Source organism: Oryctolagus cuniculus, chromosome 10 (assembly GCF_051225735.1).
Source record: "Oryctolagus cuniculus isolate XC-2025 breed Fujian yellow rabbit chromosome 10, ASM5122573v1, whole genome shotgun sequence".
Classification (NCBI taxonomy): domain Eukaryota; kingdom Metazoa; phylum Chordata; class Mammalia; order Lagomorpha; family Leporidae; genus Oryctolagus; species Oryctolagus cuniculus.
Window position 1 is genome coordinate 53,464,615 of NC_142876.1, and position 23,584 is coordinate 53,488,198.

Sequence of the window (23,584 nt, forward strand, 5' to 3'; positions counted from 1 at the left end):
AATATCTGACTATTGAGGCATGCTTCTCCCCCATTGTCAAATGGAACAAGTTTTAGGACCTCTCCACTCAATGAGCATTTAATCCTTCACAGGGAGGTGAGATCCACAGCCACTAGTTTATATGTTACAACCAACAGTCAGGGCCGGTGCTGTGACACAGCGGGTTAAAGCCCTGGCCTGAAGTGCCAGCATCCCTTATGGGCGCCAGTTCTTGTCCTGACTGCTCCTCTTCCGATCCAGATCTCTGCTATGGCCTGGGAAAGCAGTGGAAGATGGCCCAAGTGTTTGGGCCCCTGCACCTGCGTGGAGACCCAGAAGAAGCTCCTAGCTCCTGGCTTCGGATTGGCACAGCTCCGACTGTTGTGGCCATCTGGGGAGTGAACCAGTGGATGGAAGACCTCTTTCTCTCTCTCTCTCTCTCTCTCTGCCTTTCAAATAAATAAAATAAATATTTTTTAAAAACCAACAGCCAACAAGTAGTGCCGTTCTCAAAAGTATACATTTCTAAGAATTCTTGGATTTTTCAAATTACCAATAAATATTAAACATGTATCTCTTACATTGAACTTAATGTATGGAAATAGTGCATATAAAAGCTATGTACATAAAAGATTTTCTTATGTTACTGTTTGAAATGAGTCATGGGTGTAAAATACCTAAGAAATACAAAAATGGCCAGACTGTACACAAACTGAATAATTATAGGGGAAACACTGGTAAAACCTTATAGGTGAGATAGAATTAACATGAAGAAAAAAGAATAAAATGAAAAAAAGCGTACAAACATCACCAAGCTAAGAAAATGTGAATCCTCAGAGTATAACTTATGAAAATTTTAAAATAGGGGAATAATTCTGAGCCCTGTGTATAACATGTAAAATATTGGACAAATGAGATAGACATTTAAGGAATACGACCATTATTTGTTAATAACTATTGGCATCTACTTGTTCAGTGAGTGCTACGCCAGGTATCCATGTGTGTTAGTCTGCTTTTTATTATTAACTAAAGTACCTGAGAGGAGTTTCTTGGGGGGAAACAGGTTTATTTCAGCTCACAGCTTTGGAGATTACAGTTCAGGATCAGACAACCCAAACACTTCCCACCAGACCCGCCTCCAAAACCCCGCAATTAGACCAAGCCTCCATCTTTAATCCATCAACATTAGTACACCAGAGTTTAAACAGCTGCAAAAGTTTTGGGAAGACAAACCTTACTCAATCCCTAACAATGAGGCCACTTTAAAATGTCCATGGGAACATGAAATTAAAAGATAAACTTATTTTGATGCAAAAAAATAAATAAAAATCCATGCATTCAAGGGATATTTGAAAAGTTAATGGAAAATGTGCAAGATGAAAAAAGTACTCATGAATTTAAAATTTTTTTCACCAAAATGTTTTAGTCCAACTATTTTCAATACAGTGCTCTCACCATGTCTTAGCCTTGCACTTTCTCCCAGTTTGCTCTCGAAGGGAAGTTTGAGCTGATGTGGAAGTGGGAAGGGGGCAGGCAGAAGACAAACCATCCTTTCAACCACTGGTGAGCGTTGCTGGGCCCTCCCCTTGCACCCCATGGCCACAGGGGCCTCTGACATAATGTCGAGGACATCTGAGAGCTGCCCGGTCGACCATCTCTTCTCTCTCTCACTGTGCTTCCTCCTTCCTGGGATCAGGGGCACCGTGTGGAAATGCACGTGAGCTCACCTCAGCACACTCCAGCTCCCCGCTCTCACCAACTCAAACCCCAACAGAGCTGCCCACCCCCAGCAAGGAGGTGCCTTTCCCTATTGTACACGTTAGGGAATGATTGTCAGATGGGATGTGTGCATATTACTATAAAAGAGGAATATAGAATGTACCACAAACACTGAACCTAGAAAGGAAAACAAAACTCATTTTAACAAGCAATGTTCTATTAAGATCTCGAGAGGAAGAGGTGACAGCTAAAAAAAAAAATATAGTACTACTGTGACTATGGGTTTACCAAAATATTGTCCATCAGTATAGGGTGGTTATGCCCTGGAATGCTTTTCCATTGAGTTCCAGCTTCAAATTTTTAAAGTGTTTCAGGTGTTACAATTTTATGATTCGTTCCACAGAATCAGAGGGTAAAGTGAAAACCAGCTTAAATTCACCAAAGTGAAAGGGAGACAAATTTACAGAAGGGATGACATTATCTTTAAGATGATAATGACAGAGTTTGTGAAGGTAAGGGTTGCTTTTTCAGACAAAATATTTTCAAGAAAGCCTTCTGAAAATGCTTGTGACATAATGGGTACAAGAAGGGATTGACAAAGGAATTGAGCCACTGAAGCCAGAATGTGACTTTGTACCACTGTGATTTAGGGTGCACTGCTTGGGGGTGAATTGAATGAACAATTGTGTACAAAGAATAGGGAGTCCAGCAAACGGCAAAAACTCCTAAGAGGATGGCTAATTTACTGGCTCTAAACAGTTTGAGATGTTCCCTCTGGTGGAGGGATAAGGAATCTGAGTGGGAGAGAGAACTCATTTTAGAAGCAATTATATTGTTCTTTGTCTGAGTTTGCAAGGAAGTCAAAAGGCTGCCTTTTTTCCCCTGTCTCTCTGAATGAAGGGATGTACGTGCTTCCTCTGATGGGGGAAGAGATGTCCTGGAGAGTAGCCTACATCTGAGTAGGTATCCACAGACACTGGAAGGGACAGCAGGGAGCCTAGGATGGCCACCGTCCCTAGTGACATTGCCACGCTTCCTTAGGCGCCGGTAAATATACACATTGAAATATGCAACGAAGATGACTGGGACCAGGATTTCAAAGAGTGATGTGATGGCTAAGATGTACCACGTTGAAAAAAATCCGGGTTCACACGCCTGACTCCCATTCTTCCAAGACTCTGAAATTAGAATCATCGGCGTATTCACTGAGAAGGCCAGCACCCAAACAGCCGCCATCTGGAAGACAATCCTCAGGCTCCCTGTGTTCTGAGCTCTGTAAGATACCTAGAAGAGATCAGAGAAGTTGTTTCCAGTCTAATGAACATATATTGATTGCATAGGGCATCCCATAGATCCTCAGAAGTCTCAGGGGTGTGCAGGAGATGGGAGTGGTAACTAACCTGGGTATCAAGATTTGGGTCAGGACAAAAGACTCAACTTCAGTGGAGCCTGGGCCAAAATGCAAATTTCTTAATGTTTTTTAAGGGAAAGACTATAACCCTTGAGGTGAAACCTCTGGCACTACAGAAGATGTCGAGGCCAGTATCTAAAAGAAGAAAGCAATTTTTCCTAATCCACAGACACCAATCTGAGTTACTAACCTACTGAAATCGGGTGCACCCTATCACAGCATTTCTTAATCTGCAGACCAGGTCATGTCTTGTCAATGAAATAGAACAACCAATGTCAGAATGTACCACACTTAGCAAGGATAGGCATTGTTTGATGATACTTTACCAAATAAAGTCACATTATCTGTGGGAAAATGGACATAGCGAGAGGGAAATGCAGGCACTGGGTTACAGTGTAAAATGCATATCCTACTGCAGGCACAGTCAAAGAAAGGTTGAAAGCCACTGCCTTAACTGATTCCAGTACTCGGAAAGAATCTGCTCTGGAGTCTAAGCTGAGACTTTAAAGTGGGGTCAAGAGGAGGAAGGAGAACTCTGGTATCACTCCCAAGAAGATCCAGCACAAACAAAAAAACGTCGAACCTGCTGCCGAGAAGTGGGACAGCTGTTGAGCATTGCCAAGTCACTGCTTTCCCCAAGTGTTCTCACTTCACAAATATGCTGACAAAGCTGTGATAGTCAGACACTTTGAAAGACTCCCTGGACTAAGAGCCATGATCTTTAAGGGTAGAGAATGTTCTAGCTCTACTTGGTCACAAAGACAGGCTTCCATAAGGGAAAATGACGTTCTATGAGTGAGAATTGCCCCCCATCCACAAGACCCAGTATCCTTGTGTCAATCCTGAAAACTTTAATGATTTATTTATGTGTTTGAAAAGTAGAGCAACAGAGAGAGACAGATTGACAGGTGGAGATCTTCCTCCACTCGTTCACTCTCCAAATAGCTGCAACAGCCAAAGCCAGGAGCCAGGACCTCCATCTTGATCTTCCACGTGGGTAGCAGGGGTCCAAGTACCATCTTCTGCTGCCTTCCTGAGCACAAAATTAGCTAGCAGTTAGATCCGAAGAACAGCCAACTGGCACGTTGGTGTGAGAAGCTGGCATCACAAGTGCTGGCTTAACTTACTGCACAACAACTGGCCCCAATCCTGAAATCCTTCATATCTTCTGGGGCCGGCACTGTGGAGCAGCGGGTTAATGCCCTGGCCTGAGGCGCTGCTTCGAGACCCGGCTGCTCCACTTCCAATCTAGCTCTCTGCTATGGCCTGGAAAAGCAGTGGAAGATGGCCCAGGCCCTTGGGCCCCTGCACCCGGGTGGGAGACCTGGAGGAGGCTCCCGGCTCCTGGCTTCAGATCGGCACAGCTCTGGACATTGTGGCCAATTAAGGAGTGAACCATCAGATGGAAGACCTCTCTCACTCTCCGCCTCTTCTCTCTCTGTGTAACTCTGACTCTCAAATAAATAAATAAATAAATCTTTAAAAAAAATCTTCTAAATCAAAAGACACCTAATACCAACCATGCTACATGAAAGATAAATGTACAAATCAAGAATTTTTTAAGGGGACCTCTCTGGCTTTTCTAAGCCAACCTCTCGGAACCTCTTTTAGGTCTGTAAGTTTCCTTCCAGCTTTACTGTTTCACGTTTCCTAAGTCCCCTCACTTGTGGGAAAGGAAATGGCCTTCAGAAAATGGGAATGTGCTTCCCTTTGCCCTTTCTCATGCCATCTTTTGAGTTTTTAAGTCTCATTCTACAGTGTTTTCACACAGATGTACATTATCCTGCGTTGTCTTTCTTGGAAGACTGTACGTGCTGAGAAGGGCTCACTAACAGCTTGACGTTAGAGGGAGCTGATTAAGAATAAAAGCAAAGAAACCAAGTCATTTCCTTTTTAATTACCGGAAGTATAGCTGTTTTACTCTGAACAACTAGTATTTCTCAAGCCAGGCTCACATACCTCCCACGTTGACTGCAAGTTCCTGTGCATGACAAACTTTTTCGCCTTCTGTTTCTTGGGCCATTCATTAGCACATCTCCTGCACGAAGTCTAATGGTTATCAAGATGCTAACAATGCCCACATGGCCATAAAACTGCACTTAGTGTTTTAATTGCTCTATGCAGCCTTTGTAATGATATAAAGCATATGCTGGTAAGGGACCTCTCTCCCATCATGCATAGGTCATTTGAGATCATAGACAGCCAAGGGATTTGAGAATAAGAGACAAGTGTTATCATCTGTGGGAAGCATTGAAAAATTTTAAAAATATTTATTTTAAAGGCAGTTTAGCAAAGAGGGAGAGACAAAGGGGTGAGGATGGGAAGAGAGCAAGCGCTCTTCCTTCTGATTCACACAGCCAAAGGCAGGAGCAAAGAACTCCACCCAGTTCTCCAACATGGGTGGTAGGAATCCAGCTACTCAGGCCATCATCTCCTGCCTTCCCAGGCACTTAGCAGGAAACAGGACTAAAAGCAGAGGAGCCAGGACTTAAACTGGCACTCTAATATGGGATGCTGGCATCACAAACAGCAGCTGAACCTGTTGTGTCGTGACACCTGCCCTTGTGGAAAGCGTTTTTGACAGACAGTTCAAGTGTTGCTTGAATCCAGACCCAGGCTGGTGGGAGTGCCTCCCTCAATTCCAGCAGTGGCTGACTTCTCACCCACTGAGGCTACGCTCATCATCCAGAATACCATCTCTTCTCACCCAGCTTCCTTCTCCACCCCAGGAAACACCCAAATGTTCTGCCACCCAGCTTTCCTTTGTGAGGCAGGGCACCTGGTGTTAAGAATCAGATTCCAGCACCCATTCTAAGTGCGTCTTGTGGGTTGAATTGTGTTCCTCTAAAAATATATTTCAGTCCACGGGCCAGTGCTGTGGCTCACTTGGCTAATCCTCTGCCTGCGGCGCCAGCACCCCAGGTTCTAGCCCCGGTTGGGGCGCCGGGTACTAGTTCCGGTTGCTCCTCTTCTAGTCTAGCTCTCTGCTGTGGCCTGGGAGGGCAGTGGAGGATGGCCCAAGTGCTTGGGTCCCTGCACCCGCATGGGAGACCAAGAGGAAGTACCCGACTCCTGGCTTCAGATTGGTGCAGTGCCAGCTGTAGCGGTCATCAGGGGAGTGAACCAACAGAAGGAAGACCTTTCTCTCTGTCTCTCTCTCTCTCACTGTCTATAACTCTCTCTCTCTTACTGTCTAATTCTACTTGGCAAAAAATATATTTTATATTATATTTTCTATATTTATATATTAAATATACATATATATATATATATTACAGTCCTAACCACCAATACTAGTGATGTGGCCTTATATGGAAATACAGTCTTGGTGGATATCATTTTGGTAGGATGAGCTCCTGTTAGACAAGGGTCCTTCTAAGAAGAGAAAGAAACACATACATGCAGAGAGCACCACGTGGTGACGGAGGCCGAGGTGGGAGTGAAGCATCTTCAAGGCAAGGAACATCAGGACTGCCAACACCACCAGAAGCTAAGAGAAGGCATGGAACATCCTCATCTTGAGCCTTCAGAGAAAGGATGTCCCTGCCAACACCTTGATGGTAAACTCCTAACTGTTGGAAGCAGGGGAGAACAAATGCTTGTTGTTCGAAGCACAAAGGAAACTACTATGGTGCCCTAGCCAGGGCTCCCAGCCCCAGTATTGCTCTCATCTTGATTTCACTGATACAGAAATGCCATGCCCGCCCTCTTTGTCCTGCATTTTGACTGCCAAGCCCTCCGGGCTTTCCCCTAGCCTGGCTGTCCTCCTCAACCCACTCTTGCTTCAACCACGTGGCATCTACGTAAGAGTTCAGCTTCCTGGCTGGCGCCGCGGCTCACTAGGCTAATCCTCCACCTTGTGGCGCCGGCACACTGGGTTCTAGTCCCGGTCGGGGCGCCGGATTCTGTCCCAGTTGCCTCTCTTCCAGGCCAGCTCTCTGCTGTGGCCCGGAAGTGCAGTGGAGGATGGCCCAAGTGCTTGGGCCCTGCACCCGCATGGGAGACCAAGATAAGCACCTGGCTCCTGCCATCGGATCAGTGCGGTGTGCTGGCCGCAGCGCGCCGGCCACCGGCCATTGGAGGGTGAACCAACGGCAAAGGAAGTCCTTTCTTTCTGTCTCTCTCACTGTCCACTCTGCCTGTTAAAAAAATTAAAAATAAAAATAAAAAAGAGTTCAGCTTCCCCACAGTCACTGCCCCCAAGCACCCAGTGGTCCTGGAAGGTGTCCTTCTGGTTCCCCCTGACAGCATGCAGGGCTGCAGGTGCTGCCTGAGCTCCCGGGCCAGCAGGCAGGCATTCACTTGGGGAGTCCTTATCACCAACTTGACACTGTACTGTGCGCTAGGGACCAGATTGAGTCGACCTCATCCCTCCCAGCCTGCACTGCCAGAAGAAATCCTCTGGGCACGAAGAAGATGAAACAAACTTCGCTTTCCTCCTGGGCATCCCTCCTCGTTTCTCTAAGGGTTTTTTCTAGCTGGGCAAGTTGCCCCTTTTCTGCAACACAAACCTGAGGATAGATTCAAAAAGCTTAGCCACTCGCTGAAGATGAAAAGGAAATGTTCGCCCAGAAAGAAAGGGAAGTTTTAAAGTGCAAATGTGAAACATTTGGAATCAGAGCACTGTTTGCAAACATCTCTGTGACTTAAAGCAAGGAAATGATTTTGTGATGACAAGTACATAGACAGAAGCATTTGTAGCAATACTTCTATTATACACCAGGTACTCAGATCTTTTTCTGATCTAGTTTATTTTTCTCCACTGCTCCATTCCATATTTTTTCATTAAAAAAAATGGTCACAGCTCACTGAATTAACTTTAAGGATTAATAATTGTTTGACTTATAGTTTTAAAGATATAAGATTATCAACACCTGAATTATTGATCCAAATTTGTTGGCGCTTTCTCCTTGATCTGACCAATGCACAGTATAGTGGACCCTGGCATCCATGAGGTTCCCAATGCCAAGTGCAGGGGAACCTGGCTGTCCTACCATGTCCATTCTCTCCTTCTTCCTGGCCATATGACAGCCCAACTAGAGACTTCTGTTTGCCTGCTTCCTTTGCAGTGAGATGGAACCATGGGTCTAAGTTGCTTCAACACAGAAATGATTATGCGGTTCTGCACTACTTGCTTAAAAGAAAATCCCTTGCCTGCAACTTTACTCCTCCTGTCAAGAACTAGGTGTGACAACCTGAACGTACGTGGAGAAAGACCATGGCCTAGAGCAGGGGCCAGCAAATTACTGCCCATGCAACAAGTGTGGCCCACTACTTGTTTGGGTAAATAAAGTTTTATTGAAACATAGGCAAGAACATTTTTTTAACATATCATGGGTGGTTATTTTTGTGCTACAATGACACAGAGTTGAGCAGTTGCAACAGAATATTAAGTCCTGCAAAGCCAAAAATATTTACTATTTGATCCTTCAGTGTAAAATTTTGCCGTTCCCTACACTAGAGGATGTAGAAGCCCTCTGCTGGTGGGGGTCTCTGGAGCACAGCCTCCCACCTTTCCTGGACTGGCCTGCGACAAAAGAAGAAACTTCCGTCTTGCTTGAGGCTCAGCATTCTGGAGTCTCTTTATTCCAGCAGCTTGTCCTTCGTCTTATCTAACACCACCTCCGAGTCCTGTTGGACGCTAGAACACATAGTCCTCCCAGGCCAGTGTGGGCCTGTCCTCCAATGCCGCCAGCACAGTGCTCAGTCTGTGGTCCTGAACCCATGTTTTTCCAGATCTGCCTCCACATAGATTATTAGGCTCCTCAAAATCAGACTCTGCTTATTCCCTTCTGTGTTGCAGCACTTGGCAAGATGCTTGTCATACAGGAGTCCCCCAAAGGATGGGGTCCCTGGTGTCGCTCCCCCTCTTCACGGAGGAACGACACTAGACCCTGCGCTGTTCTTTTGTCTGCTCGGCCCTTCCCTGGTTTGCTGCTGGTCCTTCCCGGGTGAGCTGCCGATCCCTTCCACCTCCGTGGAAGGGCGGCTCCCCCTGCCACTTTCCCCACTTCCGTGGGGGAGCGGCACACCACCGGCCGGCTCTCTCAGGGGCTTCTGGGGGCTGCTCAGGTGTTCCTCAGGTGTTCCCCTTAGATGTTCCTGGTGCATGTTGTCTCTCTCCTCCTTTATAGTCCTCTTCCACCAATCCCAACTCTGCTACCCACACGCCGAGTACGCTGCTCTCCTCCAATCAGGAGCAGGATCAGCTCCTGCAGGTTATTGGTCGAACTGGAGGCAGCTGTGTAGAAGTTGTTTACTCCTCTCCCAGTGCCATATTGTGGGAGAGCAGATGCATAGAATTAAGTCTTAATTCCAGTAACTTAGTCTAGTCCGAGTTGCTCCCCACACCTGGGACGTGGGAAGGAAGGACATTTCCCATCTAGGCCTCAAAGAGTTCCGATCCCTGCCCTGAATTCGTAAGCCCCCTTTCACCCCCCCGTCTTTATTTCAACCTTATTTTCTCCTTTGTTCTGGGAGTTGCTGTGAAACTTTACTTGCTTAAGAATTGTCAATAACTCATGGCTAGAATTTAAATGTGATTTGTTCCCCAAACTCACTCAGGGCCTTACACTGCAAAGTTAATGGTACTAACAGGATGCAAGTTGAACCAAATATGGTGTTTAGGAAATGGCCTGGTGGGAGGTCCTTAGGTCGCTGGTTGCCTGCCCTTGGGAAGTAGTTCTCCTCACAGGGTTGTTATAAAAACCTGAGTTTGGGCCCAGCTACTCCCTCTGCATCTGGCTCATCGTGTGGCCTTTCCTCCACATGTGCTCCACCATTGCCGTCTGCCATCCTCACCAGGGAACAAAGCAATGGGGCCATGCAATCTTGGACTTGAACCTCCAAAATTTTGACCTAATTAAACTTTTTCTATTTATAAAATTATCAGGCATTTTATGTCAATAATGAAAGGCCTAATACATACATTAATGAGGCTATTCCAGATCTAAGTGAGTTCAGATTTCTTGGCATGGATGCTAAACTGGTATTAGGTCTTGGTCTTTCTGGTTGGTCTCATTACATAACCTGTTTTCTTTGGAGCTTCAGAATTGACTTTGTAATCCCATTCAAAAGTCTTGAATTCTTTCTACTTGCCCATCAATTTTCAACTTCAGGAACATATTTAGGTCTGGATTTGTCTATAGAGTGAAACTGATACATTTGTGAATCTCTTGTACAGCCAGTCTGCTATCCAGTCCCTACAACATTTCTGATGACTCACCTTGACTTTTCTTTGATACCTTCCCATTTTAGTAACATATAGTGGGGCAACTTGCCCAAATCTTACAAAGTAAGTGCTAATGAGAACTCTGTAGCAGATAAAAGGATAGGGCCCCTCTAAGGCTTGTCAATTAAAAAAAAACTTATACTTAAAAGCATTTTTGCTAGGAGATCTAAAAATTGACATTTATATTGTCTTCTAAGGAAGATAAATTAACAGTTTTACTTACAGCATTTGAGACTGACTGGTATCGATCATAGCTGATGAGGACAATGTTATACACAGATGCTGTACATAAGAGATAGTCAATGATGAGCCAAAACAGGCAGACTTCTTTTCCAAAATTCCAATTAAACAGAGTGTGGGGTATGTACAGAGGAATGGAAATCACACCTATTCAGGGAAAAAAATAAAGGTTTTAAAAAAATAGCCCACAATAACGAATACAAAGAAATATTTTCTTACTGGATACACAACACAATGACGTATCTGAATTCACTAAAAATGGCTCGGATAAAGCTTACGAAGTCCTATTTCATCAAGCATCTCTGGACAGATTTCCCCTTTAAATGCCATTTCCATAAAAGCTGTCACAAACGATGTGCCTTCCATGTGTCCTCATAACTTTCCATATTGAGTACCTGTTCTCTGCACTCTTCTCTTGGGCACAACTGCGTGACTTCATATATAATAGTGGCCTTCTAATTTGTCTCTCCAGAGAATTAGGACCAGGTTGTAAGTCAATGTTTGTATCTCCTACAACATCTAACATTGACTGAAGACTCACACATTTCACTTAAACTCATGACAGCTAAGGGTGGAACCAGAACTTAGGCACTCTCGAACGGAATGTGGACATCTGAACCAGAGCAATTCTTTTTTTAATAAGTAAGTTTAATTTATTATACAAATACTAAATGCCAGACATTGTTCTGTGTGCATTTTAAATAGTGCCTCACTTAATCTTCACAGAAACTTGTAAGGGAGGAAACATGCTGAGATAACAGAATCTGAAGTTCAACAAGGAGACATAATTAGTCCAATTAGACAATTACATTCAGCCCCCATTTACCCTCTTAACTTTGTTAACCTTATTTTCTCCTAGCTAGTAAATGCAGAAGACTGGATTTGACACAGGCAGTTTGATTTCACAGGCCCTGACTTTAAGTACAAACCTTCACTGAATGAACAAATAGATGATAAACTCTACCACAGTGATTGAGTCCAGCATAGAAACTGCCTGTGAAAAATGGCTAAATTGGGCTCTTTCATCTTTAGCTTTTATGGGTTTTTAATTGCATTGATAATTCAGAGCAGTGTCCCTACTTGTGGATGATAGGATTAAGTGGAAGCTCCATTGAAGTCTGATTTTTGCTGAATATCTCCTTATGTTTTAAATTTTCATGTATTTGAGAAGCAGAGAGCTAGTGTGTATGCTCACCCACTGGTTCACTCCCCAAATGTCCACAACAGCTGGGGCTGGGCCAGGACAAAGTCACAAGCTAGGAACACAATTGAGACAAGAAGGGGAATGTGTTGGGTGGCAGGGACCCAATTACTTGAGCCATCACGTGCTGCCTCCCAGGATGTATGTTAGCAGAGAGCTAAAATCCAGAGCAGAACCAGAACCTAAACTCAGGTGCTCCAGTATGCGATGTGGCCGTCTGAACCAGAATAAGTGTATGTTTAATAAGTAAGTTTAATAATAGTACCGTTCATCTCATCAATGAGGTGTGTGTGTTGGGGAGGGTGGCTATGATGTAAAAAAGGCCACCAGGTTAACGTGAGACAAATCAAAGTACCTTGACGACTTTTTTACATTTTGACTCATAGCTGTGCTTCCCAATGCTTGCAATGTGTGTTTTTCCCACACCTGCACTCATATCTGACCCAGGGTGAGAGAAGAGAGTGAGGCGGTGAGTAGTCGCTTGAATTGCAGAACCCACCGAGGAAAAGGTGATACGGAAGAGTGTGAATTAAGCTGCCCTTTTTCACACACTTTCTGAATAACATGATGAGAAAGGAGCCCAATTTGGGGAATGAACCAGCAGATGGAAGATCCTCTCCCTCTCCCTCTCCCTCCCCACTTCCTGCCTTTCAAATAGATAGATAGATAGATAGATAGATAGATAATCTTTAAAAACCTTAGCAATGCTTGAGTGGTTAGCTTCAAACAGGTTTTGCTCTAGCTCTTCGATTTTTTTTCATAAAACAGTGTTGCCACCCTGTGTTCTATGTGACGTTTTATGCAAGTGTCATGCTCAGTGCCTCTGTCTTGCGGTGTAATGTCTGTGGTTCACTCCAAAGGACTTTCAAAAAGTGACTCTACTATCTGGGCCAGCATCATGGCACAGCTGGTTAAGCCAATACTTGCTATGTCAGTGCCGGCATCCCATATCACAGTGCTCGTTTGAGTCCCAGCTGCTTCACTTCCAATCTAGCTCCCTGATAAACCACCTGGGAGAGCGGAAGATGATGGTCCAAGTACTTGGACCCCTGCCACATATGTGGGAGACTTGAGTTTCTGGCTCCTGGTTTCAGCCTGGCCCAGCCCTGACTGTTGTAGCCATTTGGGAAGTAAACCAGCAGACAGAAGATCGATTCATATTCTCTCTCTCTCTCTCTCTCTCAAAAAAAAGTTAACTGTGCTTTTGACATTCCTGAATATCTCTATAATGTCTACTCTGGTATTTTGCTTCCAGGCCAAATAGGCTTGGTATGTGTGAGGAATCTTCAAAAATGCAAGGAAAATTTTGTGTTACAAAAAACTATGCCTGAATTTCAATTTTTTTGCATCAAAATAAATTGATTCTTTAAATTAATTTTTCAGTGAACTTCTTGATGTCCTTTCATAAAACTAAAAACCAGTTCCTGGAAGAGAATAATAAGCCCTTGGAATGTCTGAAGATTTTTAAAGTGATGGAAAACAAACTATACTAAAAGAAGGTGAAAGGGGGGAAGGAGGCAACGGAAAAGGTGAAAGGGAAGGAGAATGAGAATCAAATTTCTTGGGGGAGGAGTTAAGATGCCAGGTAGGAAGTCACATCTCATATCCGAGTGCCTGGGTTTGAGTCCTGGCTCCACTCCTGAATCCACTTTCCTACTAATGCACACCCTAGCAGGCAGCAGATAGCACTTCAAGTAACTGGGTCCCTGCCACTCACATCAAAGACCTGGAATGAGTTCCCTGCTCCTGGCTCTGGCCCTGACCTGACCCTGGCCATTGAGGGTATTTGAGAAGTGGCCCTTTTCTTTAAGTCCTGTTAAGACTTTAGGTGACTTGCTCTATTACAAGATGACCCAGGTACTTGAGCCCCTGACACACACATGGGAGATCTGGATGGAGTTGCTGGGTCCTGGCTTCAGCCTGGCCCAGCCCTCGTTGTTGTGGTCATTAGAGGAGTAAACAGGTAGACGAAAGATACCTGTGTATCTCTCTGTTGCTCTGCCAAATAACACTTTTTAAAAAGAGACATCAGTGGATGGCAATGTAGCACAAGCTGCTGCTTCTGACATAGCTTGTCACATGGCATCCCATATCAGAGTGCCAGTTCAAGTTCCAGCTGTTCAGCTTCTGATACAGCTCCCAGCTAATGTGCCTGGGAAGACAGCAGATGATAGCTCAAGGACTTGGGTCCCTGCCATCTGGGCAACACAGATGGAGTTCCTGGATCCCAGCTTTGGCCCAGCCCTGGCTGTGGTAGCCATTTGGAGGGTGAGCCAGTGGATGGAAGAGTCTCTCTCTTTCTCTCTCTCTCTCTTCAAAATACATAAATACATTTTTGGAGGGAGGGGGGAAGATATATCAGAGCTGATTCTCTTTTCACACAATTGGAGAGAGACCATGTAAGGACGCAGTGAGAAGGCAGCCATCTATAAGCTGGGAAGAGCGCCCTCACCAGGAACCGCGTTGGCCACAACCCTGACCTGGCACATCCCAACCTGCAGAACTCTAAGAAATACATTTCTGCTGCTTGTCACTAGTCTATGGTAGTTTGTTTTTTTGTTTGTTTGTTTGTTTGTTTGTTTTGTTGTTGTTGTTGTTGTTTTGACAGGCAGAGTGGACAGTGAGAGAGAGAAACAGAGAGAAAGGTCTTCCTTTGCCGTTGGTTCACCCTCCAATGGCCACTGCAGCCGGCGCACTGCGCTGATCTGATGGCAGGAGCCAGATGCTTCTCCTGGTCTCCCATGGGGTACAGGGCCCAAGCACTTGGGCCATCCTCCACTGCACTCCCTGGCCACAGCAGAGGGCTGGCCTGGAAGAGGGGCAACCGGGACAGAATCCGGCGCCCCGACCAGGACTAGAACCTGGTGTGCCGGCGCCGCAAGGTGGAGGATTAGCCTAGTGAGCCACGGCGCCGGCCCTCTGGTAGTTTTTTATGGCAGCCCAAGGAGACTAATGCGGAAGGCAAGAGAAGAGCCCTCACTTGGATATGCAGGTATGAAGGTACACTTTACCATCCTGAGAACTTGGTTCAGGCTCTGTTGGCAGCCCCCACCTTCTCCCCCTGAAGATGCTACTGAGGCCATAGATGCAGATGTGAACAAGGCACAGCTAGGAAGACAGATCAGTCATAGTGGTTTTATCAGTATGGATATGGATGGTACATTTTTCCCAATTAGAGATGAGGCATATTTAACCAATATCTGGTGAAACTGGTCCTGAAATTGTTCTCCAGTAATTCTTTACCTTGCAGATGTAAACCTGGGAAGCTAGCTACTCAGATGTCACAAATCTAGATTTTTAGCGGGGGGGGGGGGGGGGGGGGGGCAGCATTTGGCCAGAAAGCCCACGACCAGACTGTGCCAGTGTGAGGTTCTAATCTGCCCTGCCATCATTACATGGTTCTGGAGTTCTTGTTCTCCTGACTCACACATGAAGAAAGGCTGGCTTATAGTGACAAAAAACCTCTCATGAGCCCTGTCCTCTCCACTATCTCCAAGTGTCCCTCTGTGCGCGAAGCCAAAAGGGCCACTTCCAAGCATGGTAACGTGAAAGCACAGCCTTAGCAGAGAACTTGAATCTCGTTACAAAAAGCTCTTGGGGCTTGTTGTAATTCTTGTGCCATGGCAAGTTTTGTGTTAAGCAAAGCTGGGGGTGACAGTGACAGTGTGCAGAGGGAGAGGAAAGTAAATATTGGTAGATTAATAGAGATGCTGTCTGACCTGCCCCTGACTCCTCTCTTCTGGAGCGAAGCCCATTCTTTTCCCATCCACCTGCTGGTGGGGAGGGAACGCCAAGAGGCCAACTGCTTCCCCAGCAGGGCCATTTCAAAAAGACTAGCCCTGGCTCTGCCTGTGCTGCTTAGCCCTGGACGATGGGGCTGCCATGGATCCGACCTTGGCCAGGCACACACATTCATTCTTGCCTAGAGCCACCTTTGTCCCTAAGCTTCAGGTCCCATGTTCTGTAATCTGTGCCACCTCTTCCTTCCTACCACAGGGCAGTCAAGCCCTCCCTCTCTGGGTGAATCCAACAATATCATGTATTTTAAGTGCTGGCATCAACTAAAAGTCCCACAATTCTGAGGAGGAAGAGACTGATAAGTACATTATAGCAAAATAGTCTCTATATTCACAAATATTGTACATCTGCACAGGTCCATTAAGACAGAGAATGACATGGAAGGATCTACATCAAGCTGCAAAGGTTGGTTACCTGGAGGGAAAGAATTGATGTGAGAAGTGGGGAGATCATTGCATTCTTTGACATATCTATATTGCTTGATCACTTTTACCTGCAGCCCTGTCATTTTCATGCCAGCCATGACTCCTAAGCCAGTCTCTCCACGGATGTTTCCTACAGAGCGTTCAATGCGGCATCAAAACCACACAAGGCTCCTTATTTCTATTAAGAGTGCCATGGTTTCTTCGCCTGAGAAGTCCAGCCTTCAGCTCATCTTTCTCTTTCCCCTGTGTGGCCACACCCTTTGCAGCTCCACCTGCTGGCCTCTCTTTCTGCCCTCACCCTAGCTCAGAACCTTACCCGTGATTCCTCCCTAGATTGCCACAGGACCCTCTCTGAAACCACGCAGCCACATACTGAAGCTTCCCACCTCCGACAGCTCTTCTGCCTCTAAAGGAAAGCTTCAACCCTTGCACCTCTACGTCTCCACATCACCTGCTGAATAAACTCCAATGCAGCCTCGCTGTTGTGTTCACAGGCCTTCACTGTGTAAATTCCAGCTTCATCCCCTGATGCTCCCATTCAAACATTTCCACACCAGCCCCTATATGGGCAGCAGGGGCCCATGTATTTGAACTATCTTCAATTGCCTTCCCAGGTAAGTTAGCAGGATGCTGGGTCAGAAGCAGAATAGCCAGAACTTGAACCAGAACTCCCATATGGGATGCTATCATTGCAACCTTTGACCTAATCCTCCATGTCGCAACACCAGCACTGAAACAATGATTTTTTTTAATCAGCATTCACTGCTGATTCTTGGGATGTTCTCTCATCCCCATCTGTCAATGGAAATTCTGTATATCCTTCACAGTGTGTTTGAATGCCACTAGCCACTAACTAAATGTGTTTCTGCCCCTGCTTCCAAGTACCCATAGAATGTGGTAGGTCTTCATAGAGTCTCACTGTCACTTATGAATTTCTCTTATCCTCTCCACTACTTTGAAAAAGAAACTAAAGAAGAAGCTAACACACTGTCCAATAGATCTGCCAATTAGCTAATAGTGTCTGCACACTGGACAGCACTTAGGGATGGCAGGTACTGTGACAGAGTTTGAGATCTTGGCTTGGAGTGACATAATTGCTGAGAAATCAAAAGAGGGGGCTAATATTTGTTGAACAAGAACTGTGTTCTAGGCAATGAACAAAATAGTCCGTAAGTTTCATTTTAAGATAAATATAAGCTTAATTAGCAATAAGCAAAAATGATCTGAATGTGCCAGATTAAATAATACTGGGGGGGGGGGGGTATTTAGCCTAGCTGTTAGCCTACTGGTGAAGATGCTGGTTAAGATTCTGCAACCCATGTTAGAGTACCTGGCTTCTTCCCAGTTACAGCTCCTGACGCCAGCCTTCTGTTAATGCAAACTCTGGGAGACAGTGGTGATGGGTCAAGTAATGAGGATCCTGCCATTTTTGTGGGGGAAAACTGGATTAAATTCCCAGTTCCGGCTTCAGCACGAGCCTAGTCATAGTCATTGCAGACTTCGGGGGATGAACCAGCAGATGGGACCACTTGCATGCTCCTGTGCGCTTGCTGTCTTTCACTCCCTCAAATAATTAAATACATAAATAAATAATCTTAAGTGAAGTAATAGTTACAACATCATATAAAACAATATACCTAACATTTCTGCAGTTCTGATCATTATGGTAAGCATTGCTTAAAAATGCTAACAATCAGGCAATGAAAAATTATAAAGTTTGTGTTTTTAAAGGAAGATTACTCTTATTTTTATGGTCTCTTTACCCATATATAACACTGTGATACTCTTGTTAATTGTGAGATAGCTTAGTGTTGGGTATATTTTGCAATACTTTTGCATATCATAAAATAACACTATTAACCATAGTATTTAATTTACCTGAATACATGATTTCTGTTTGTTATGGTTACCAGCATACATATTTCCTATTACTCCAACACTATGATACTGAGGAAACTAAGGGATGCTTACATTTCTAAATCTACACATACAAGAAAATACCTATAGAAACAAGTGCTTCTCACATTCAGGATCTTTATAATTATTCTGGACTTTATAAAATTATTCTGGACTATTCTATAAAAAGAATAAACTGTGTTCAGATGAAAATCCCCTCCGACACTGGCTCTCACATTCATGGCACGCCCTTAGCAGGCCACACAGTCCTCCCAAGACTTCAGTAGTGAGCGCTCTTGTTTTCACCCTCCCCAATCTCATTCAGTGCATTTTATGGTTTCAGAAATAAATTATAACTGGAAGAATATTTTAAATAAAGATATAACTTACCCACAAAGAAGTCAGAAATGGCCAAATTAAGAAAAAAATAATTACTCCGATGTCTAAGGTTTTTGTCCACTACAAAAGCTAAAATGACCACCGCGTTTCCTACCGTTATAAAAAAAGCTAGTAAGGACATTAAAAATGCTAAAGCAATATTAACGCTTGATAAGTGAGTTGTGCTGTTAGTATTGGACATCGCACTAAAAGAAGAGCTTCACAGGAGCAAGTGAGTCCTGCCAGACAATCCTGAGTCGCGTGTAGCCCAGCCAGATGCCCAGAATGTGCTTTCTCCCACTTTTAAAGCAACTCCTTAATCTCAAGATGATCTCGTAGTACTTCCTGATTCCTGATAAGGAAACTTGTGGTAACAGTTTCCCTTTAACTGACTCTCAGAAACAAGTACTTGCCAAAAATGGGGAAATGTTTTCTCTGAAACATTCTTTGTAAGATTTTATTTTATTTGAAAGAGTGACACAGAGATGGAGGGAGGGAGGGAGGGAGGGGGAGGGAGAGAGGGAGAAAGGGGGACAGGAGGGGAGGGGTAAAGGAGAGAGATCATCCACTCCCCAGGTGGCCAACATTGCCAGAGCTGGGCTAGGCTGAAGCCAAGAGCCAGAAACTCCACGAAGGTCTCGCACAGGGTTGGCAGGGGCCCAAGCACTTGGGCTATCTTCCACTGCTTTCCCAGGCACGTTAGAAGGGAGCTGGATCTGAAGCAAAGCGCCTGGGACTTGAACCAGCACTCTGATGCCAATGTCGTGGCCTATAGCTTAACCTGCTGTGCTACACTCTGGCCCCTTCTCTTAAACATTCTATTTTTTTTTAAGGTTTACTTATTTGAAAGGCAGAGAGAGAGAGAGGTAGGTCTTCCATCTACTGGTTCACTCCCCAAATGGTTGCAATGGCTGCGGCTAGGCCAATCTGAAGCCAGGAGCCTGGAGCTGCTTTTGGGTCTGCCATGTGGGCACAGGTACCCAAGGACTTGAGCCATCTTCTATTTCTTTCCCTGGCCATAGCAGAGAGCTGGACTGGAGCAACCAGGACTCAAACCGGCACCCACATGGGAAGCCAGCACTACAGGCAGCAGATTGAACTGCTACAACACAGCGCCAGCTCATCTCTTAAACATTCAAATATCGTTCATCCATCTCCTATTAACAGGGCGCTATTATGTAATACTAGAAAACATAACTGACATGTTCATAGGTTAAAATGAGATTCATTTTTAAAGCTAACCTAGATCCAGTTAAATGTCCCCTTCTGGATGCGAGAGAGATTAGGAGATGGGATGGTTTGTGGGTGGGAGGGTGGTCATGGGGGGAAAAACCGTTATAATCCAAAAGTTGTATTTTTGAAATTTGTATTTATTAAATAAATGTTTTCTAAAAAAAAAAGTCCCTTTCTGGCCATACTGGGTAACAGGGCTGAGTTTTATGATCCCATCTAAAAATAATCAAAAAGTGGAGAGTCATTCTCAAGGCATTGGTTATGAGATGGTGAAGGGCCGTGAGTCCCGCAGAAGGGAAAAGCAAGGTGAGGCCTGCAGTGGCCCCAGGTCTCGGGGTGTGGGCAGGGAGGGGAAATCCAAGCAGAGTCCAACAGACTCCCTGGAATGGGGGGCTGGAGCTGAGGGCCCAGGGTAGCAGAGAGGACTCTGAGCTGCAGAGATGCACTGAGGGAGAGCTCTGGAGTCTGCAGCTGCCGCCCCTCAACCCGGTCCCCCAGGTACTGCGCAGAGGACGGACCAGCACAATGCAAGGAGACACTCTCGGGCAGCAGAAAGAGTCACGCAAAGACTCAGGGTTAGGGTTTGAGGTACAGTGGGTTAAGCCACCACGTGGAATGCCATCCCATATCAGGGTCCTGGGGTGACTCCCACCTCTGCTTCCCATGCAGCTTCTTGCTAGTGAACTCCGGGAAGGCGGCAGATGATGGCTCAACCATTTGAGATCCTGCTACCCTTGTAAGAAACCCAGATGGAATTCCTGGCTCCTGGCTTCCGTCTGGACCTGCCCTGGCTGTTGCAGGCAATGGGGGAAGTAAACCAGCATATGGAAAATCTCTGTCTCTGTTGCTCTGCCTTTCAAAAAAAACAGGTAAACTTTTAAAAAGCAAGAGATTGGAAAGAACAGTATCCAGTGCCCACTGGATGATTATAGTGCCTGCTCACATCAACCAGATATTTAAAAAAATCTCAATTTATGGGGCACTGGGCAATATATTTGCAAGAATCTTCTCTTGGGAGTTGGAAATAGTAGTCCTATATTAAATTCATCATGGGTCATGCCTTTCAAATACGGAAAGCAAGATCTAAAAGGATCAAACTGTTTCCAAGTAATTTAACCACAGCTGTATCACAGCTCAAGAATGTTCAAGAACATTAAAATATTCAGTCCCAGCAAGGTAAAACTTCTCTGGAATCCAATTAAAAATGATCAGGCTTGGCCAATGCCACGGCTCACTAGGCTAATCCTCCACCTGCGGCGCTGGCACCCCAGGTTCTAGTCCTGGTCAGGGCGCTGGATTCTGTCCCGGTTGCTCCTCTTCCAGTCCAGCTCTCTGCTGTGGCCCGGGAGGGCAGTGGAGGATGGCCCAAGTGCTTGGGCCCTGCACCCGCATCGGAGACCAGGAGGAAGCACCTGGCTCCTGGCTTCAGATCGGGGCGGTGCACCGGCCGCAGCACGCCACCGGAGCAGCCATTGGGGGGTGAACCAACGGAAAAGAAAGACCTTTCTCTCTGTCTCTCTCTCACTGTCCACTCTGCCTGTCAAAAAAAAAAATCAGGCCTGACAAGAAACTGGCAGATACTGAGAGAAAAATCAATCAATTGAAACCAATCCAGAACTGACACAGATATTAGAATTCATAGACAAGGATATTAAAAAACAGTCATGATAGCTGTCCAAGGATTTCATATTTTCATAAAGATAAATATTCTGAGGATTTTTTAAGACTTAAACTTCTAGAAATGAAAATTAGAATATCTAAACTGAAAACATGTTAGAAAGAATTAGAGATACAGTATTGCAGAAGAAAAAAATTAATGAACTTGAACTTATAGCAGTAAAATCCACTCAAAAGGAAACACAGGGATCAGTATCTGGTCAGCAAATGAGTTGCCACATGGGATGCCCACATGCCATACTGGAGTGTGTGGTTCAAGTCCCAGCTACTCCACTCTGACTGAGCGTCCTGCTAATGCATACCCTGGGTGGTTCCAGTACTTGGATCCTTGCCACCCACATGGGAGACCCCATGGGAGTCTCGGCTCCTCTCCCACACTCCCTCTCTTTCTCTCTACCCACTCCCTCTCTTCCTCTGCCTTTCAAATTAAACAAAAATGTTTTTTCTTAAAGTGAAAATGAAATAAAAGAATTCTAGAAAATTAACACAACATCTCTAAGTTATAGGATGATTTCAAGTAACCTAATTATGTCTGAGAGGAGTCCCTGAAGGAAAGATAAGAGGAGGAAACAGGAAAAAACTTTGAGAATTAATGGCCCAAAACTCAAAATTTGAAAACTGAGAACTAGGAAGCTTAATGAATCTTAAACACAACAAATACATAGAAAACTACACAAGGCACTTTAAAAAAATTTCTCAAAACCAACATTAGAAAGAAAAATCCTCAGAGCAGCTGTGGGCAGAGGGCAACACACAACATACAAGGTAAGAAAGACTTGAATGTCGGCAGATTTCTCTTCGGAAGCAACACAAGCAAGTAAACAGTGGCTGCAACATCTTTCAGGCGTTGGAAGGCAAGCTGTCGACCTAGCAGCCTACACTTGGTACACATATCTTTCATAAACAAAGGCAAAATAAAGGATTCTTCAGACCTCAAAAATTCCCTTTCCCAGGTTTAACTCTCAAGGGTGAGTCTTCTCCTGACATCAAAAAGCGCACATTGGAGGTATGCATTGGGTACATTGGTTAAGTTGCAACTTGGGATGCTTGCATGCCTATTAGAGAGCCTGGGATTGAGTCCTGGCTTCACGTCCACTTCCAACTTCTTGCTAACACATACCTTGGAAGACAGCAAGTCCCAGCCACTCACATGGAAGACTCTGATGTGCTTTCTAGCTTCTGGCTTTGGCCTGGCCCAGCCCCAGCTGTTGCAGACATCTGAGGAATAAAATAGAAATCGAAGCGCTCTCTCTCTCTCTCTCTCTCTCTCTCTCTCACACACACACGCACACATATTCTCCCTCCCTCCTCCCCTCTCTCTCTCTTTCCAAAAAAATGAAAACAAAATGAGTTTAAAAAAAAGAAAACCATACATTAATTTCACCCACTTTTTTATCTTAGAATTGTATATTTAAAAATTATATTAAAACACTTCTTATATATTAATGCTACATGATCTACTTAGTCTATTGAATTACAAAGAATTCTTGATCTACATCTCCATAATTTATTAGTCTCATTTGTACTGCTTTTAAATACACTGAAATGAAGAAAAATAGGAATTGATTACATATCCCCCTCTTTATAATGTCACTGGAAGGAAAAAGTTTTCTCACTTGCTAACTTGAGTCTGGCACTCTTTCACGGAAAAATTCTAGCCAAAATGTGTTCATCAAGTATGCACTTCAATATCAAGGAAACGTTCTTAAGGATAAAAATACAATTACAACTGAGTTCAGAATCTTTGTCTTCAGCCTAAAGTTCACCACCAGAAAGATGCCAGTTCCCATAGAACAACCCACTTTGATGAACAGGGGGCAAACTGAGATTCTCCCCACTCCCTCCCTCCCCCCTACTTGAGGCCCAAGAGAAATGTTCTCCTAAGCTTTTTCATAAAACATAATTTTACTAAAATTCATACAAGCTTTCCAGTTATTTATCTAACATGCAATTTTATTGTATTTTTTTTTAATTTATTTGACAGATTGAGTTAGACAGTGAGAGAGAGAGAGAGACAGAGAGAAAGGTCTTCCTTCCGTTGATTCACCCCGCAAATGGCCACCACAGCCGGAGCTACACCAATCCGAAGCCAGGAGCCAGGTGCTTCCTCCTGGTCTCCCATGCGGGTGCAGGGCCCAAGGACTTGGGCCATCCTCCACTGCCCTCCCAGGCCACAGCAGAGAGCTGGACTAGAAGAGGAGCAACCGGGTCTAGAACTGGCGCCCATATGGGATGCCGGCGCCGCAGGTGGAGGTTTAACCAAGTGAGCAACGGTGCCGGCCCCTGAGGCCTAAGAGAAACTTAAGAGTAGCATGGGGACCTCCCTACCTATAATACTTCAGGTCAACACCCTCAATGGCCAGCACCGCGGCTCAATAGGCTAATCCTCCACCTGC

General features: G+C 44.9%; 1 protein-coding gene across 2 annotated transcripts; it reads right to left on the reverse strand.

Moving 5' to 3' along the window:
- Positions 1–1,035: 1,035 nt before the first annotated feature.
- Positions 1,036–22,408, reverse strand: HRH4 (histamine receptor H4). Of its 2 annotated transcripts, none has more exons than XM_089305237.1 (3): positions 22,309–22,408; positions 10,564–10,727; positions 1,036–2,982 (listed from the first exon to the last, which is right to left on the reverse strand). In XM_089305237.1, exon 3 carries the CDS (start codon positions 2,932–2,934, stop codon positions 2,182–2,184), a length of 753 nt encoding a protein of 250 aa, XP_089161363.1. In that variant the 5' UTR covers positions 2,935–2,982; positions 10,564–10,727; positions 22,309–22,408; the 3' UTR covers positions 1,036–2,181. The 2 variants fall into 2 exon arrangements, with proteins under 2 accessions (XP_089161363.1, XP_002713506.3); XM_002713460.6 differs by lacking the exon at positions 22,309–22,408 and adding an exon at positions 18,291–18,480.
- Between the last annotated feature and the right edge of the window lie 1,176 nt (positions 22,409–23,584).

Bases quoted from the DNA above. Each gene is read 5' to 3' on its own strand.
- HRH4 (XM_002713460.6), bottom strand. From the start codon at position 18,480: ATGTCCAATACTAACAGCACAACTCACTTATCAAGCGTTAATATTGCT. The intron at 10,728-18,290 runs GTAAGTTATATC...TTCCCTGAATAG, and splicing joins CATTTCTGACTTCTTTGTGG to GTGTGATTTCCATTCCTCTG. The intron at 2,983-10,563 runs GTAAGTAAAACT...GATCTCTTCTAG, and splicing joins ACCAGTCAGTCTCAAATGCT to GTATCTTACAGAGCTCAGAA.